Source organism: Enhydra lutris, unplaced genomic scaffold (assembly GCF_002288905.1).
Source record: "Enhydra lutris kenyoni isolate GAN:26980312 unplaced genomic scaffold, ASM228890v2 scaffoldscaffold29, whole genome shotgun sequence".
Classification (NCBI taxonomy): domain Eukaryota; kingdom Metazoa; phylum Chordata; class Mammalia; order Carnivora; family Mustelidae; genus Enhydra; species Enhydra lutris.
In genome coordinates this window covers 4,881,997-4,897,649 of record NW_019154113.1, presented here as the reverse complement: position 1 = coordinate 4,897,649, position 15,653 = coordinate 4,881,997, and the positions used below count along the sequence as shown (strand labels likewise).

The 15,653-nt window shown below is 42.8% G+C and overlaps 1 protein-coding gene across 2 annotated transcripts in view; it reads left to right on the top strand.

The window, feature by feature from the left end:
- LOC111152687 (ankyrin repeat and SOCS box containing 7) overlaps window positions 1-15,382 on the top strand; it is a 50,348-nt gene extending 34,966 nt beyond the window's left edge. The window contains exon 6 of one of the 2 annotated variants that reach the window (XM_022511255.1): window positions 11,760-15,382. In XM_022511255.1, coding sequence (XP_022366963.1) covers window positions 11,760-11,899 — 140 coding nt within the window. In that variant the 3' untranslated portion in view covers window positions 11,900-15,382. The remainder of the gene's footprint in view (window positions 1-11,759) is intronic. The other variant, XM_022511256.1, reaches the window with a different exon arrangement.
- The last annotated feature ends 271 nt before the right edge of the window (window positions 15,383-15,653 follow it).

The following is a 15,653-nucleotide window of genomic DNA, read 5'->3' as shown; positions in this document are numbered from 1 at the left end:
TAGCCCCGTGTGGTTGTTTTAAACATGTTATGTGTTTAATGCCACTGAGGAACTGAATTCTTTTTGTTTTAAATTTATTTATTTATTTGTGAGAGAGAGAGAGAGAGCACAAGAGGGGAGAAGATCAGAGGGAGAAGCAGACTCCCCGCGGATTTGGGAGCCCGATTCGGGACTCAATCACAGGACTCCAGGAACATGACCTAAGCCGAAGGCAGTAGCTTAACCAACTGAGCCACCCAGGCGCCCAAAGAACTGAATTCCTAATTTAACTGTATTAATTGGAATTTAGATGGTTGCAAGTGCCCGGTGGCCCCCGTGTTCTACAGCGTAGATCTATCTGCCTTGCGAGCAGTGTTTGGGGCCAACTGGTAGGTGAGCCCTTGAAAGTTTCTGAGGCGCATGACAGACTGAGATGGGAGATGTCGTGTGTGGTGTTTCCTCGCCAGCTTACTCTGACTCTTCAGATCCAGGCCGCATCTAACGAAAAGTTTGCCGTGACATTCCAAGTGCTGGTTCTCTCAGCAGATTTTCTAGCAGTCTTCATCCATAGGCTGGGGTGGGGGGGGGTGTTGGTGTTGTGAGAGAGACTATCACTCTTGAACTTGAAGTTAGGATTCTGTCACGGAAAACGCCTGTGAAGCATCTCTTATTCTTTCTGCATTCTGAATATCTTTTTGTTGTTACTATTGTCTTTGTTCCAACCTCTCACTAGAGACTCCTGGTTAAATTAATGGGATTGCCCCTCTTTAAGTATTTTGCTCGGCAGTTAAGGACGTCGACTAGAGCTGGGCTGCCCAAGCTCAGGCCCCAGCTCCACCACCTGTCACCTGTGACCTTGGGCAGCTTACCCAACTGCTCTGTGCACCAGTGTCCTCATGGAAGCATTAGGGTAATGATAGCTTTCCTGTAGGCTTGTTGTGTAGATTCAATGAGTTAATGTTTATAATGTGCTTAAAATGGCACCTGGCACATTTTAAGTGCTACATGTGTTTTTTAAAATAAAATAATTAAATGAGAGTGGATGAACAGCAGGGCCCGGCTTGCTACCAGTCGAGTGAACCCTGTAGGTTCTCAGTCTCCCCCAGCCTCCTGTTTTCCAGCTGGTAGACTGTTGTTCCCCTTATCCTCTCCCTGTGCCATAATGCAAACACCCCTACTCACCGTACGGATGAGGGAGTTACTGAGAACGGAAAATCTTTGAAGAGAGAAATTCCATGAGAAAACTGAACCTCGGGCACCAACGAACCGGAACTTTTAAACTTACTGGGGGTACAAAAGGGATTGTAATGACCTGCATGCCTGGAATTTTGTCCAGAGACAAGGAGCGAAGAACTTCAGTTTAGGGGTGGAAGCCCGCTTCTGAATTCTCAGGCACAAATTATGCCTGTGGCAGGGACGGACCTCCCCCAGCCAGCCCCCTCTGCAGGAGAAGGCCTTGGCCTGAGAAGCTTTGGTGATTGCACTTCTTGTGTCCAAGCGTCTGGAGATCAGAGGAGGTAGAGAACACAGTCCAGGCAGAGTGGAGAGGGTGCTGAACGAGATGGCTCCCTGCTGGAGAGTGCCACTGGGAAGGAGGCCGCTTCCGTGTCGGATTGGCCGGCCTTTTTCCAGAACAGGTGCCGTGTTGTGCTGCCTGCCTTGGAAATCCTTCAGTTGTAAGGCTTATCACCCTTTTTCTGCACGAGACAGAAACATTCAGAAGGCAAAGTGGGATCCAAGATTTGTGCAAGCATCCGGGTCAGAAGCTGTGGGAGGAGTCGGCGTGTCACCCGCTCCTTCCTGTGCTGGGGCCCTGCACATCTGTACTCACTGGGAACCTGCCTCTGACGGGCTGCTCTTTCATCAAGGCATTAGAGACGCAAGATTTTACTGTTACCGTCTACTGTCTTTGTCAGTTTTAACAGAGCAATCGTCGGTTAAATTGCCTGTGTGATAATCCCAGCATCTGTGTCATGGCTGAGTCTGCTTCGATGCTTGCTTTGTCTCTTCCAATGTGGTTTTTTTCTTGCCGTTTAGCATGTCTTATAATTTTTTATGGAAGCCAGACAGGATGGATCAGGTCATAGGAACGGAGGCAAATAGGCCTTTAAATGTCAGGCCCTGTGTGAACCTGGCCGGGAGCTGGGCTGCGTGCCATGTCTGCTGGAGCTGTAGGAGCCAGGAGCTTCAGACCCTCCTGCGTCCTCGGTTTTGTCTCCCCCTCTTGACTCTGGGCTTCTCTTGGTATTCCTCCTCCGAAGTGACTGTGTCTCGCAGCTCTTTCAGCTCAAGACCACAGTTGTCCCACTAGAGCCCCGTCACTGTCACCTAAGGGGGTGGGGGAGGCCAGCAGTCTGACGTCTTCAGATCAAGTCTGTCTTTCGGGGACCTGCATCCTTGGGCTGCGTCCTTCGGAAGTTTCGCCGTTTGCCCCCTTCTCCACCCTCCCTGTGTGGCCTCCCTGCTCACACAGCTCGGTGACCCAGGAAGACTCTACGCGCCCGAGTCAGAGAACTGTTCTTTTTCCAGGGGGCATAACTCTGGTAAAGTCTTCACCCTTTGAGAACAGGCCTTTGTTATGGAGAAGGTTCTGGGTATGGGTCACATGGTTGTTCTCAACCCTCCTCCCTTGCCAGAACCACGAGTGGGGTTTTTATTAGCTATTCACCGTGGCAGCCTGGTGGGGTTCCTGAACGTTAAACAGAGAGAAGGGGGGGGCAGACGGGGCAGGGGTCTCCCTGAGACGGTGACGCTCACTGTCAGGCCAGTCCACACGCAGCCTCAGGTTAACTTGTCACAATTACCGTGGAAGTGCTCCTACCAGTTTATGGCACCCGCAGCTTCTGGTGCAGGTACGCAGCTGTCCGCCAGGACTCTCTGGATCTTTCTCTCCCCTGACGTTGTGGCGGTTTGCTCTGTGACATCTGTTCACTGGTGGGTGAGTCCAAGAAAGGACATTGATTTTGTGTTTGTTCAGCTTTTTGTTCTTACAAGAGCAGGAGTGATGACTTTCCAAGCTCCTTACGTGTTCACGAGCTAAAACTGGAAGCCTGTTCATTAGTTTTATTGTTTTTACATGAAAAGTGAAACACAGCCTATCCATGGTCGTTTGGGCTGAGTGGTGTCCCCCCGCCCCGGAATTCAGGGGCACATCTGTCCCATACACGATCCTGAAGACCTCTCAGCTCTGCCTCCGTGTCAGAGGTGGAGAGAGCAGCTAGTGGGCTCTTGACCCCATGTCTGACTTGCCTAAAAACCTTGGGCAAGCTGGTTAGTCTCCCGGCTCCCACTGCTGCTCAGCTTCCCCCTCTGAAACATGGGGGAATGAGACCACAGTCCCCAGGGGCTCCCCCCACTTTTTAAAATTCTTGCCAGTAACCACTTAAAAGGGATGATTTCCTGTAGCTTGTGATTTTATTTTACAATTTATGTAGAACAGTGGTTTTCACAGTGCGGCCTCTTACAGGGTCCTCAAGACCATCTGAGGGGCCCGTGAGGTCAGAACAGTCTTCGTAGCAGCGCTGAGGTATGACTTGCCTCTTTCACTGCACTGTCCTTTGACTTACGGTGTAGGAGCAATGGTGGCTCAAACTTCTGGCTCCTCAGTGTTAATCGAGGCAGTGGCCCCAAAGGGTGCCCCTCGTCCTTGAGCCCTTCACTACCAGGCAGTCCCGCCAAAGAAGATTCCAGTTCCATTTAGAGAAGTCTTTGAGAGAGCAGCAAAAGTAATCCCATTAAATCTCATCCCTGAGTACGTGCTTTTTTAATATTCTGTGGATGGAAATTGAAAGTATTCTTACTGCGTACCAAAATGCTGGGACTGAATTGACAAAAAGCACTTCTTTGATTTGTTTGAGCTGAGCCAGCAGCTTTTTTTTGTGGAACACCCATTTTTACCTGGAAGATTGACAGACAGCAAAAGGATAGCTGTTTAGTCTTGGATATCTGGCAGACTTTGTTGTCACGTTAAGGAAAACAGTTGACCAGTGTTTATGACGAGTTATAAGCCTTGAGCTTTCAAGTGAAAATTAGAATTTTGAAAAGCTTGTATTCGCTACTCTGACATTGATGGGTTCCCAATATGCAGATTCTTTTGAGATGAGCAGTGATACTAACAAAAGTGATTTTTGATACTATCATAATGAAATCAGTCAACATTTGGAAGATCTCCATAACCTAAGGAGCCAGTGTTTTCCAAAGGACTAATGCATAATTTGACAAAAACATGCATGGGCCAAAGATCCATTCAAAGGGCAAAGTAGACCAATGGATTTGCATGTGAAAGAGCACAAGAGGTTCATTGATTTGGTTTCAGATTTCATATTGCAGCTAACCTTTAAAAAAATACCACTTGCCGAGTTTTGGTGAAGTATCAGAGAAGATGATAATCATCTAACAAGGCTATGAAAATATTCCTTCCCTTTCCAACTATGTGAAAGAGGCTGGATTTTCTTGAAGTACTTTAATCACAGCATATTCAAACAGAATGCAGGAGCGGATCTGTGAATCCAGCTGTTTTGTAGGAAGCCAGACCTTAAGAGATAATCTGCACACATGTAGAACAGAGCTACTCTTCTTATGAAACCATTTTTGTTTTAGAAAGCAGCCTCTTTTTTTTTTTTAAGATTTTATTTTTTTTAGTAGTCTCTACACCCAACATGGGGCTTGAGCTCACAACCCCAAGATTAAGAGTCACATGCTCTACTGACTAAGCCAGCCAGACACCCCATATTACTGTTATTTTTAAAAGAATCAATGAATATGTTTTAAATTTCCCAACCTTAATCTCTAAGTATGGCAAATACAGATAGAGAAAACCCATATAAACAAAAATTCTTTGAGGTCCTCCAATTTTGAGAGTGCAAAGAGGTCATAAAACTAAAAAATGGAGACCCTAAAGACCATACAACTTCTACATGCACATTTTTTTTTAGGACATCTTGTTAGCCTAGTGTTTTCAAATTTGGTGAATTTCTAGTATATTTCTGTTTGCAGTTGCTACAGTCTGGATACAATGAAATGCTTTATATCACTACTCCCCTATGCCAACATATTTACAACTTAGGATCTATAGAGACCAGTGATTCCTGAAATGTGTCTATAAAATTGTGGTTCTATGAGATGTTCTGAGGGCAAACAGATTCATTATTCAGATTAATTTGGAAGACTGCTACCCTGGATTCTAGATCTCAGTTTCAGGGAATAGTATATCCAAGGTGCCAAGAAGTCCTTGAGTAAGTTAACCATTAATTTTTGTTCACTAAACAGTTGACTTTCACAGGCATCTTTTATTCTTTTGGCAAGCTCTGGTCTAGATTACTCTTAAGGCAGAGAATATGCAGTTAGGGTTTGTGTTTACTATCCATAAGGAGGCCAAGTTGTGAGCTGTGTTTCTCGTAGATGCTGCTCACAGACTTGAATCAACCAGTCACTTTGAGTCAGGGGTGTATAAAAGGTCGGACTGGGTTGTATTTCGATTTGTATAGCCTAAGAAATTAAATGGCCCCTATTTCTAAGAAAAAAAAAACATTAGGTAGATGGGAATTCAATTGGGTAAACTGTTTGGGGAGACTTAATCTGTCAAGTATTTAAGCTTGTTGCTTTCTAGAACAGCATGGCAGGTATTTAAAAATACTGTTTTATAAACAACGCAGTAACCTGAAATGTGTTTTTATTTAAAAATAGCCAAACACACTGTTTTGGCTTCAGGAGTTAAACTTCAAAAAAAAACTTTCAAACTCTAAAAAGTAAGAATACGAGTCATGACTTTTTTTTTTTTTTTTTTTTTTTTCAATTTTAAGAAGGTGAAATTTAGCTTGTGGCTTTCTCAGTTAAATCTAGTTCAATGATAAGCGTGTGAGCAGATGATCACATAAAACAACACCTCTACCTCAGGTGCCCTTATTTCTGTATTTCTTTCAAATGCTCTTTAATCACTTTTTTGATTTGTTGTTGTTGTTTTTTGGTAGAATTATATCAAAACAGTGTTACCAAGTGTAACTCTTTGGAGAAGTAATTTGTGTAACACGTTTTACCTGTGGTGATTTTTGATTGATTTTTTTTTTCTAATAAATTAGGGATTTGCCAGACATCTGCATGATAGTCTTGTTAGGCCTTTGGGTCCCAATTACTAAAATCACTTCTAGAAATAAATAAATAGTACATAGTTCTAAGTCACATTAGACTACACTTTAAGGTCCTTTGATCTAGAAAGCATTGCCTTATTGTGTACTTTTTTCATATTTAGATTGCTTTCTGTTTTCAATATAGGCTTCTAGAGATTTGTTATTTGTTAGGAAGCAATATATGGTTTTGTTTAGTTTTAGTGCAAATGAAGGATAGAAGTCAAAGCTCATTAGCTTGTGGAAACAAATGGAAGCAATGGACAGATGTCATCAAGGTTGATACTGCATATATTTGGATTCTAGCTAAGAGTTAAGGTATTTCACAATATGACTATTTTTACTTTAAGGTGAGCTACAAACTGCTGTTGTCCTATAAAGATTTGTTGAACACATTTCATCCCGAGTGTCTGTGAAGGAAGTTCAGGGACAAGAGCAAAGGAATAAAATGTGTTTATGGTAGGATTTTTAAATTGGGAAGCCGAAATGAAACAAAGAGGTATTGGGAGACTATTTCAGATGCTGACCTATGGTGGGGAGGTGGCTGGACAATTCAGATTGTAGACAGCAAAGGAGGCTAAATCATTCGTTGCGTTTCTTTACATCTTCCCCTCTATTTCCAGTCTCTTTCTCCTCTTCCCCAAAGAAGACCCAGAGCGTTGTTTTGCTTTCATTTTCTTTCCTCTGGCTCTACAAAAATGTTTTGCCTCTCTGTCTACCTTTACAAACATTTTACCCAAATAAATAGGTTTAGCCTATCATAAATGTGGTGATGGTGGTATCCAAAGGAGGTGGTTTAGGATATTTAATTTTCTAAATTATGCCACTGCCCTGGTTTTGTAATTTATCCTAGACCAGACCCTTCAAAAGCTGATTTCCTATTTTATACCAGCCCAATTATTACTAATGATGGGCTGCTTTACCAAATGGAGAGGCTAATAGCCCTTTGAACTGTTATGCAATCCCATTGTAGTTTGTTAGTGTGAACACCTTGTAGTGTTCCTGCATCCCCCAAAGTGTTTATGATTCCTGAAATTATACTCTTGTGTGAGATATCCCCCCCGGTCTCTCCTGTTACAGTCCCTCGGACAAGGTGGTTGTTATTTAACAGGGTAGGAGTAATTTTCTGCGACACGTAGTAAACCTTGTGCACGTGTGTGTTGAGTGCTTTTGGTTTCATTCTCTTTATTCTCTTTCTCTGCCTTTTTTTCTTCTGCCACCCCTTCTCCCCTCACCCCTTCAATCCACAGCATAGTTTATTTTGGGGGTACCTAGGGAGGCACACGGTAAATCTTTTTGAGTGATGCGTTGACTAGAAAGTAAGTACATCTTTTTCAGTCATAATTTTCTGTTCCTAAAATGACATTCCTGAAAATAAAAATAACTCCTCCGTCAGTCTTAGAAATAGCAGTGATGCCAATGAGTAGTCCTTATTCCTTCCGTTTAAGCCTGCTGTGCGGCCCTCGTTCCTGCATGGCAGGATAAGTCCACATCTCTGCCCGTGGCACCGTAGCCTAAAGACATCTCTCACTTCATCACCGCACAGGTTTTTGTAGAGTTAAGGTTCTTACATCTCTGCTTGCCCCAAATCATGCAGTGATTTCCATAGTGTCATTCCCAGCGGTTTGCCCTGGACCGTTGCCCCGTAAGATTACCAGTAGCCCCTTTACTGTTAAGCTGCCACCTGGTTTTCTTCCTCTCTTAACACCAGGAAGATGGAGACCCCAACTTCCAAGAAGTGCCCTCTACTTTTCTGGGAAGGAGAAGCAAATATTATCCTTACATGTATTGAAAAACCACTATTTTAACATTCATTCACCAAATACTTACATATAGTGTGTCTGGGATGATACCATAAACCCTTGAGCAAAATTAACTTTTTTGATGCTTGTAAAGCCTGTGATGGAGGTGGTGTTGTCCTTGGTTCATACGTGAGGAATCTGAGGCAGGAGGCCAAGGGGCTTGCCCAAGACCACACGGATTGTAAATGGTGGGGTGAGGAATCCAACCTGGGCTGTCTTGCTCCAGACTTGATGCTTCTAACCACTAAGATCCCATTAAAGGTCATTTTGCAGACCGGGATTATACATGGTCAAGAACTCTTTGAAAGCTCAGATTCTCCCCAGATAGTAAAAGAGTGCCACAACATACCGCTTGAGGAGAAAAATCAGTAGCAAATTGAGTAAAACTCTGATGTTTAGACATAGAAAGTTCATCTCTCCCTGGGAAAGGCCCCTGTGGAAGTACCTTCTGAGGACAATAGGATTTCTGTAGCTACGTCCCTTGGATTCCAGGCACTAGCTTGTCTTTGCCTTCTTGTATTTTATCACAGACAGTGAGGAGAGCCAGTGGTCCCCGTAAGAGTTGGCCTACAGAATCTTCTTAACTAGACCATTAGGGTATTTTTACTACTTTTCTGTGTTACAGCAGGGGACGGTGTTGCCAAACTTTCTGCCACTAATAAAAGCCCCTCCCCCCACTCCTGCAGCTTCTAGTAACTTTTTTCTCAGCTTCTAGTAACATTTTAGAAATCTCTTTTAAGCCCTGACTAACAACTTAAGACTCCTCAGAGCCCTTCCCCACCAGCTGGTCCTAGTGATAAAGCCACATATTTTAGATTTTTTTTTCTAATTTTTAATGGCAACACCCTACTTCGGGGTCACAGAATCTCAGTTATCTAATGCTGGAAATTTTAGTGGCTTAACACAGTAATAGTGGATTATTTTGCTTCTCTGCTCCACATGGTGTCATCTGGAGTTTCTCAACTGGGGTCTCTCCACATTCAAGATGGCACACTCCGATGGCTGGCAGTTGGGAGGTCAGCCAGGACTGCTGGGCAGGGACCTCGCTTCCTTCTTCTAGACTGCTCAGACTTCTTCATGGCGTGCTGGTGGCTGTGTTTGCAGAGTTAATATCCCAAGAGCCAGGGGAAAGCATGTCCCCCTTTATGACTTAGTTGTCACAGTCACATAGCATGAGGCATAGGTGATGTTGTGGTTCTTTTTGGAGAGCACAGCCTGGCGCAAAATAGGATTATCAGAAGATCCCCCTTATGTAACCCTTTGCATCAGTCCTTTTTTTTTCCCCCTTAGCTAAGCAAATTCCAATCATACAGGTTTTCTACTCTGTTGGATGATATGTTTCCATTTAAGTGTGCATATATTCTTCTACATGTCAACTTTATCCTCACCTGTTTGTAGCCTGAATACATTGTGCTTGTTCTTTTCATTAATAATACATTTGAAAAGAACCTGCCATCTATCAGGAAAATCAGATTCTTTCCTCCGAAAAAAAAAGAAGGTTCGTATCAAATTCATATTCTGGTTTGCATTTGCAGATCAAATACGGTAAGCACTTACGAAAAATAACAATGATAATTTATTCCCTTCCTAATGGTAGCCCATGAAAGGTGGTGAAAAATAATTCAAAGCAGGTTAGAGAATGATTTGCTGTTGACATGGGCGGATTTTGCAATGAGTTGACTGGTTTGTCCCTTATGGACGAACCTGTTAAGTATTCATTCATTCAACTAGTTTTTACCAGAGTGTGATATCAGGCGTTGGGCTCCATTGGCAGCCAGAAGGGGTCTTGCTCTCACGGAACATGTCAGATGGTGAAGAAGGTGGGCATTAGTAGAGAATCACCAAGTAAATGTAAAATCACAACCTTATTAAGAGCTGTAGCAGAAGGGAGCTCTGGAGTATCTGATGGGGAACCTGATTTGTCATCCCTAAAGGAGTGCTTTTGAGCAGAGATCTGGAAAATGGAGAAGACATAGCTTGGCCAGAGACACGAGCCTCAGACCGACCCGCGTGCAGGTATCCGTAGGTACACGTGCCCTAGGTTTACAGGCGTTTCTAGGAAAGCAACAGCTTCTGCAGTTCTGTTCAGAGAAGACCTTGAGTTAAGTAACTCCTGGAAAGCACATGTTCGCACAGGCCCTGACAGAGATGTCTAAGGAGCCTTTTTTTAATTTGTGAAGAATTACTTAATTTTGAATAATGGTGGTCACTATAAACAAAGACGGCTTAAGTAAGGGGTAAAGTACTAATTATAGCAGTGGTTCTCCATGAATGACTTGGGGACTCCTGGAGCTCCACAAGACCCTTTCCCCTACCTGAGGTCAAAACGATTTTCATAATACTGAGACATGACCTGCCCTTTTCACGTGCCTTCTTTCATGAGCGTAAGTGGACTTGTCTAGAGACGAGATGATTTTATCACAGCAGATTGAATGTAGAAGCATGTATGAGAACTCAGCTGTCCTCTCTTAAGCCAGCCCTTTAAGAACTTTGTAAAAATGTGAAAGAATGTCATTCTTCTTACTGTTTTTCAAAAGGTTGTTTTTGTACCAGTGTTGTCTATGGCCAAATGTAATGGGTTTATTCTTTTTTTTTTTAATTGAATATTTCTAAAATTTGCTTTAACTTCTAATATGGTCATTACTGATAGATGTGAACGCACATAAATGGGAGTTCTTTCAGATCCTTGATATATTTAAAAAATGCAAAGAGGTTTTGAGACCAAGAAGTTTGAGATTCGCTGAGGTATGGCTTTCTACTTGACTTTGAGCATGTTACTTAATCTCTCTGAGACACAAGGAGTCTGTAAGATGGGGATGATGATCAAAGTGCTTCCCTCATAAAAGGATGAAACGAGTTAGTGTATGTTGAGAGCTTATAAGGATACATGGCACATAATAAGCCTCCAACATGTTAGCTTTTGCTATTTGTTACCATTTACATGAAGGCAAAATTTATGTGACCCCATGTACAACTGAGCCATGGTTGCTTAGAATTCTTGCTCGGGTTTCTGGTCATCTAAATCATTTTGGTAAAATACAATATTCAGAAGTGAACAGAATTGAATTTTGTAACTTTTGAGTTGAGCCATAGCAGTGGTTTTTATTGGCACATGGTGAGGGTATGAGGTTTGAAGACACGTGGATTCAGAATAGCTGGGGGTGTCTTTTCCACCTGGCTCCCCGCCCCCTCTGCCCTCGTGCCTGTCCCCGTCTATGTCTTTGTGCCCACAGCCAGGGGTCTGCTATGTCCAGAATCATGGCGAACAGGTGGGCGAATGTTGCTTGGGAAAGCTCCCTGGAGATCAAGCTCGTGTCTAGGCTCCAGTGCCCTTGATGGTGAGCTGAAAGGAGGGGCCACATTAGATAGCGTCTCATTCGGGTCCCCCCCTTTTTAGTTGGAGAAACTTTGGCCCAGAGGGGATGATTTGCTCCCCCTGGGTTCACTGAGCATATTAGAGGCATTCCAGGATGAAAACCGGCATTCTCATTTGTAGTGAAAAGAATACCAGCCTTAGATGCAGAAAAACTGGTTTTAGTCTCTGTCCAAAAAGCTCTAATTGGTCATCTGACATTGAGCAGTTGCTCAAATCCCTGATCCCTTGAGTTCTGAATTGTAACACAGAGGTGAAAATATCCATCCTCCCAGGGTTGTGAAAAGCATCAAATGAGACCTCACAGGAAGGCCCCCAGGGCACATCCTCTGAGTAAGAACCCATCTGGCCCTTTGCACTGGTCCTGGTGAAGTCCGTAGAGAGACATGTCCGGGTGAAACAAACAGTTCTTTTCAGAGCTGAAAAAACCTTACATATTGTACTGTGTAGCTTTGTAACAGTTTCTTTTTTCTGTCTTTTTAGGACAGCCCAGAAACTTGCAGGACCTGTGCCGAATTAAAATTCGACAGTGTATAGGCCTTCAAAACCTAAAGCTACTTGATGAATTACCAATTGCCAAGGTCATGAAAGACTACTTAAAACACAAATTTGATGATATCTGATGTACACAGAACTGTGAGCAAGATTAGGAGTTATATTCCAGATACTTAAAAGGCTTTTTGCCTTGCACAAAGTATATCCTATGCAATTTCTGATTTGCTGTGAAGTCAGAAAGCAGGTATACACTTTTAGGTATTTTGTTTGTTCATTTGTTTGGTTTTCATGGTCAGGGGAGGGATTTTTTTATATATATGAACACACACACACACACACACAGCACATGCTTGAAGGTCTTAATTTGGTTTCTTGGTCCAAGTTTAAGTGGTCCAAGCTTTCTATACAATACTGCATTTACGAAAATCGTTTTTCCGAAACGACACACGTAGCATTGGAGTGGAGAATTTCCCCTTTTTCAAACGTATGGTTTCATGGGCGTGCACGACGTTATCAACCAGCAGAGTGCTTATTAACCGGTTGGAGGCATGGTTTCACCCAGGGGGGTCCTGGGTCCTACTGGAAAATGCCTCAAGAAATTTTTAAAGTAACTCCGTCACCTCATTCATTTTTAATGAGTACAAATTGGCTGTTTCAAACTGTTCCTTTTCCTAATTATCGTAGCTCTCGGATGACATCAATCCAGTACCTCTGCTTTCCTGTTGGTGTGCTCTTGTTTTTAACTTATTTTTTTAACAACTGTAGTACACTACCTGCCCAGAGACACTGGATCTCAACTTCCGTCTCTCGTCGAATCGTGCTTTTAAAACAATTGATGGGCACAAAAATAACTTTATAAAGCCAGTGTATTCTGTTTTTAAAACAGTGCCTCCCGTGCAATACTCTTCCTGGTGTATTTTATCCATTTCACTCGCTGTTTCTCATTCCACAGCCGGCTTTGACAGGCCCGTGAGAGCAGGAACCGCCACTTCAATTTCAATTGTAGGACCATAGGGTATCAGTTGCCATTTCCATTGTAAGCGTCGTCTTTTAACTTCACTTTAAGCGGAAAATTTCCTAGCCTGGTGGTAGAGTCTTCCCTAAAAATAGCCCAAAATATTGTTTAAGCCATTAGGCTTTACCGGTTAAATAACTTAGGGGTGGTTTCATGTGTTGTTGTTTTTTTTCTTTCTTTCTTTTTTTTAATTCTTCCCAGTTTAAAAAAAAAAAAAATTTCTAAAGGGTACAGTTTCTAATGGGTGCACATCTGTAAGTCTGGTTAATTCCTAATATGCTAATTCAACATTTCCTGTCTATTTTTTAAGTTTATGCGCAGTGAAGCTCTTAGGGACAGTTATTTTCTTTTCTGGGTTGATTGGGCATATGTTTGCAGTGTAAACACGGTTATGATAAAGTGTCAGTAACAGTGGGAAAGGTCCCAGAGACATGAGGGATCTACGCTGATGTCCTGGGAAATGTGTTCTGTGCTTGATCTGTCATCATACTAGTTTCAGAAGAACCTTTCCAGATATCCCAGTATTGTTCTCCGTGCTTTGGGCAATTTCAAAATATTTACACACTAGTAATAAATTTGTTATCAGACGTTTACAAGATGAAGGGCTTCTCTTGTCTGAATTTCTAGTTTTGAGTCATAAAGTCCAAAACTCCTTCACCGGGAAAAGCATCACTAAGCAGAATGGAGCATCTGCCCAGGCTTTACTTTTCTTTAGGGAGCCTCTCAAGCACGGAGTCTGTTCGCTGGGATGCCAAGTGGCTTTGACATTGGTGTATGTGATTTGCTCGTGCCTAGGCAGAGAGTACAGGTTCCTAAAGAACGGGCAGCTTCGGACAAAGAAGGATTCGGGGGGATCGCTGATGGGGTACGTAGACTCTCTTGCAGGGAGCAAGTCAGAATACAGCCAGTTTGGTAAACCATTCCAAAACTAACGGGAGCCTGACAGATAGAATTGGGTGGTCTCCTGTCTCTAGAATGTTCTCCTCCGAGAGAGAGTCCCTCCTGCAGCTGAGCTCATCCTTTCCACCAGTGCCCAAGTCAAATCTGAGACATACTCGCAGTGTCAGAAACAGCATGGCCAGAAATGAATTGAGTATTCCTCCCAGCTCCGACCCCAGGCCCAGGGAGACAAGGAGCTGGGAGGGCAAGCACCGGGGACCCTGCGCTCTGAGCAGTGATAGGATCATTACCTTTGCACGGGGCTTGTTTCCTCAAACGTGTGTATTCATTTATTCAGGTAGATGAAAATGACCTTCTCTCCCCCAGCCATTCAGAGTTTTCCATACTAAGATAGCCACTGAGTTTGAGTCAGGGAATTCCAAGTAGAAAAGATCAGATAAAGGTAAATTCTTTGTTCTGCATTGCTGCTGTGACTTCAGGAAAAAAAAAAAAAATTATGAGAGCTCTTCCTTGGAATTGAAATTTCTATTTAATAAGAAAGTGTATAATTCCATTATTTATTGTCGGAGGTTTGATTTACCTGGAAACTTAAAAAGAATGTTTTATTTTTGTTAGTAAAATCCCAATCACATATCCTGTTTAACCAGAACTAAAATTTTAGTCTCGAAGGTGGTAACTGGCAGAACGCAGGGACGAACGTGCAGGTCCGCATTTGAATTTAATTGGCAGAGACGCATCGGGTGGTCACATAATGAGTAGGGAGAACAAGTTATTTTAAGAAAACCGACTGATTGGCTTTTCCAGAATCTTCACTGAAATGTTCCGAATATTATCAGATTTGTCGCTGACCCTTCCATGTTCCTTTTGAAATTTATTGTTTAAGCCTATTCCTAAACCTTTATAAAAATGTATTTGGCAAGTACACCAAAGAAACCAACTCATAAAAGATTATGATCATTAATGAACTGCAAACCTCATGTTTTGAAAACAGAAGATTTTTTTTCGTGTGTGTAAATATTTGTGTTTATAAATGTACAGCAGAGTTAAGAGTGTTTTTTAGATTATTTAATGCCCATATTTCTAAACTATTTACTACAAAATAATCCACGCTTGTTAGTTTGGAGGACTTGACTGTTTTGTTTTTTTAATTCTTTATCCGTCATGCTTGGAACAGCATTTCCGCTAGAGAATTCAGTGTTCTGGCAGGAGCAAGAGTACACATCTGGAGCATGAGGAATCTAGAGTGATTTGTCAGATACGTACCCTCAGAGACAAGAACGTATAGTTTCATTACCAGAGTGGACCAGACGCAAACGGAGATTCTAACTTTTCCTGCAGAATTGCTCATTAGCCCAGAATGTGATTGGGATGAGGCCCTTTGCCCACAAGTTTAGCTTTCATGTAACTCCTAGTGTGTTATATCATAATGTATTTTGTTCTTCCTTTGTAATGTAAGTTTTGCTTTGGGTCAATTTGAATTAAAAAAAAAAAACTTAAATCTGGTTTAAAAAAAAACGGTATCGGAATTGTGTCTTATTTCTAGTCTGCCTTAGCTCTTTAATACTTCAGGCTGTTTGGTGAAAAGAAGCGAAGAGCTCCCTTTTCCTTCATCGGCGTTTTAGATCCTCGGGAATAGTGTTTGAGAGCAGGAGAGAGAAAACAGCACCATCGTAGATCAAAGAAGACAGTTCGTGCCCCCTCCCCAGATCGCAGTTTCCGCTGCTTTCCGCATGGACCCACAACAGAAGCCCGTGGCATCCTCCAGCGGGGCTGAGTGAGCCCTGAGCCTTTTGGGGCCGATGGCCACTCTGCCTCACGCCTGCCACACCTCGACTGAGCACAGTTAGGATCACAGCATTCCTAAGCACAGAACAGGAGAACAATGAATCAGAGGTGGTTTATTAGCCTGCAGGAGATAGAAACAAGACAACTCAGATTCCACGTTCCCTTTATGCAGTCTCAACTCA